The sequence below is a fragment of the Parasteatoda tepidariorum genome, chromosome 2 (assembly GCF_043381705.1).
Source record: "Parasteatoda tepidariorum isolate YZ-2023 chromosome 2, CAS_Ptep_4.0, whole genome shotgun sequence".
Classification (NCBI taxonomy): Eukaryota; Metazoa; Arthropoda; class Arachnida; order Araneae; family Theridiidae; genus Parasteatoda; species Parasteatoda tepidariorum.
The window spans coordinates 82,048,474-82,052,061 of NC_092205.1; the positions used below are offsets into that span (position 1 = coordinate 82,048,474).

Sequence of the window (3,588 nt, forward strand, 5' to 3'; positions counted from 1 at the left end):
AATTTTCACGCTTTAAAATGCAGAATATTAGTGAAGCAATATTTGATAATTTATTTTGCTAATATGTTTCTTATTTAGCTAATGTTTTGATTTTTTCACCATGTACAATCTAAATAGCTAATATACTTTTTTAAAAGCCAATAAGAACATTGGTAGAATTCATCTACATAAGTACAATACTATGTCTTTGATGATAAAATACTATGTCTTTGATGATAAAATACTATGTCTTAGATGATAATATTTATTTTCTTTGTGCTAGAACATTGTGTTCATTGGCGAGCGAGCGCAGCGCGCCATGGTTCAAGGCGTGAACCACATAGGATTGCGTAGCAATTCTCGGAGGTTGGCGAGCGTTAGCGAGCAGGGGGACCCTTCGTCATGTAGAAGGATAGATAGAACAATTTATAAGCGGACCTAACAAATACATCCAGGGTTACGACCAGGATACGAACTCGCCATCTCCACGCTTCACACGGCGCTTGGCGGGCGATAACGCTCGGATCCTTTTATTTATTTTTTTCGGCACTCATGCTTACTTGTCAACAAAATATCACCGAAAACAAAATTCAATAAAATATAATTAAAACACATAAAAAAATATACATAAACATTACAAAAATATATATAAACACAAAAACGTAATTAAAACAGGTACAGTAAAATACTCGGGTTGTCATAAATTAAACATCACCCATCACAGCGACTAACTTGGCGATAACCCAAAGTGTTTCTCCAAATATAAGACAACCCGGGAAATTTTATTGCGTTTTAAAAAACGGTGGTTTTATACGGCGGATTTGGCGAGATTAGTAATGTTTTGAAGGTGATAAAGTCAGCAATCTATAGTTGTAGATTTGGCGAGAATCAGTGGGTAACTGCTTTTCTTTTATTTATAAGCTTTTTTTCAAGGTATGTTTATGTACTTGCCATTTTCAAGTTACTATTTTCTATATTTTTTTCCACGCTAGTTCTTAGCAACAAGCGTGAGAAAGTCGTTTCGGCATTGGCAACAGTTTGGCGACAAGCGTCATTTGCGATGTTTTTCAAAGTTGCGCTAAGTGTGAAACCTACGCTAGGATTTAAAATTACTCCTGCAACAATAAAGCTTTGTGTTTTGTGCAACTTAACAGTACTTCATTTACAAGTTGCTGCATACCAGAAGCGGCTAATTAATCCACATTCATCCTGCTTCACAATACAATACCTGACGTCTACTTATCCTCCCTTTACTTGATATTAAAAAAATAATAATAAAATTCTAATAATTACTTTCAGCTACTGTGGAACAGACATAGAACCAGGTACCAAAATGACATCTCGGGGAGGAACATTCATTATTCTAATAGCTGCAGATGATGAAATGGAAGGAAAAGGACTGAGAGCCAAAGTACGATTTGTTTAATAAAAAGAAATATGTTGAAAATAGTCATCGTGTACATAAAGTACAATATGTCACAAGTCATATAAAGTGCTCAAATACATCTTAAACTGCATGTCTATTCACAATTATTTATAGCACATCAAACTAGCATAAATGTCATATCATTAATAAATGCATTCCTCATATTTGTTTCATCTTTATTTTCCATATCATTCAGTACATTTCACTATTTAACAAATTTTAGCAGTATACAATATATATATATATATATATATATATGGTAATGTAAAATTTTTTGTCTTGTTTTAAATTTAAATTTCGACACATTTTAGTTATAAGATGTGAATGCGCAAATTGGTTTCAGTTTTAAGGGAGGAAACATGTGTTAGAGCCTGAAAAATAAAAAGTATATGAAATATTTTTTTATAGTATAATGCAAACTAAAATTATACTTGTGTTAATGCATCTCCAAAAGTCGAAGAAAATTTTTTTAATTAAAAATATTTGAGAACTAAGCTCTTGTAAGCCACAGTTAATGTAAACACCATCTCTCACAGCATGTAATAAGTTAAAGACGCAGCACACATTTTTTTAAATGCTTTAGTTTTGAGTTTGCATCGAATGATTGACTCATTTTTCATTTAAATTGTCTTCAAAAAATTTGTTAAAATTTTTAGACATACTTAAAATTTAAGACATGAATATTCAATTTGGTTTAAGTTTCCAAGGATGAAATGTATGCATGATTGTTATTTTATAATATACAAACTAAACGCTTGCTCGAGTAAAGGGGTTATAAACGCAATTTTAAAAAACTAAACCAATATTTTTCATTTATTAAAAAGTAAGTCTTGTAAGCCTCAATAGATGAAAATACCTTCAATTCTTTGATAATGAGGTTTTTACTATTCAATAAAATTCGATGAAGAAATAAAATGATCCCTAGCAGCAAAATAATTTGGACTCTCATTGGACTAGTATTCACGAATCTTGGCTCAATAAGGGTTCAAAGGATCGATATTTTAAGATATTACCCTATATAGAATTGTACGACTCACTCGTTTACAGCCACCTTACAACCAATATCGGACCTACATAGAACTGCCAGATTCTCCCGATATTTTATATTCATTATTCAGCTAATATAGTCCCTATATAGGACCAATAATGAAAAATCTAGACATTCCAATATTGGTCTTTCGGAGTATTTTCATATAGGACCCATTATGAGCCCAACTGGGGCCCCAAGATAAAATTGTTGCTGATGAAATAAAAAATATATTTCTATTTTAAGTATAGTAGATAAGAATTAACATAATTTGCCTTCTTCCGTTTAATTTTTAATCAGAGAGCAAAAAGTGAAACACATACCAATGAAATTTACAAGTCAGAATCACGAATGCGAAATTTTAAATGTTTTAAGGATGCTATAAACCTTGAAAACTGGTCTGCTGTTATAATGCCAAATGACGATGCTTTAATTATCTGTAGTTAGCAGATTAATTTAGAATTTGAAAGACAATTCTTCTTTATGAGCACAACAGCCCTTGGCCGTTTCAGCTACGGCAATTTCCAACATTTCCTATCCATGGCAACTAGTCCAGCTTTTTCACAGCGTTGTCTACCCATGAAATTGGACATCCCATAGGATTTTTGAAAGAGTGATTTTAGCTACAATACTTTTTGTGTTTCTCCACATACGGGAGAGAAGCCATCATAATTTTATTGCACCGGATAACCTGTGTTATTTGTGGTTGCCTATAGGTCCTATATATTTAAAGACAATTATTAACAAAAATATGGAAAGCTTAAATTATTGCAAGTGAGAAATGTTTGTAAAAAATATTTGTTTAAATAAATTATTAATAAACATGTACAGCGAAATGGGCAATATTATTCAAATTAAATGGAGAGTAGAGTCGATTGAAAATAGAAGATCTTATCAATTAAAGGGAATTAAATTAGTAAATATGTCAGAATATTATTTCAATACGGTAAACACCATTCATTATTTTAGTGGGTGTATGCATCTTTTAACAGAGTTAAAATCAACATATTTCAAACTATACTAAACTACTAATATTTACTTAACTTTTCATCACAGAACAGTTAATTATTACAAAAATAAAAAAGGGAAGTAAAAAAAAAATAGTGCATGGAGTCCCTCCGCGAGGGAGAAGTTAAACTTCGCAACCTGCGACGTT

General features: G+C 31.5%; 1 protein-coding gene across 2 annotated transcripts in view; it reads left to right on the plus strand.

Annotated features, from left to right (window-relative positions):
- Window positions 1-3,588, plus strand: part of LOC107449664 (blastula protease 10) — a 124,262-nt gene that overhangs the window by 25,123 nt on the left and 95,551 nt on the right. The window contains exon 14 of one of the 2 annotated variants that reach the window (XM_043056261.2): window positions 1,279-1,569. The exons of the other annotated variant lie outside the window; for it this stretch is intronic. Coding sequence (XP_042912195.1) covers window positions 1,279-1,405 — 127 coding nt within the window. The 3' untranslated portion in view covers window positions 1,406-1,569. Of the gene's footprint in view, window positions 1-1,278; window positions 1,570-3,588 lie in introns of those variants that run through there. 2 annotated transcript variants of the gene reach the window in all.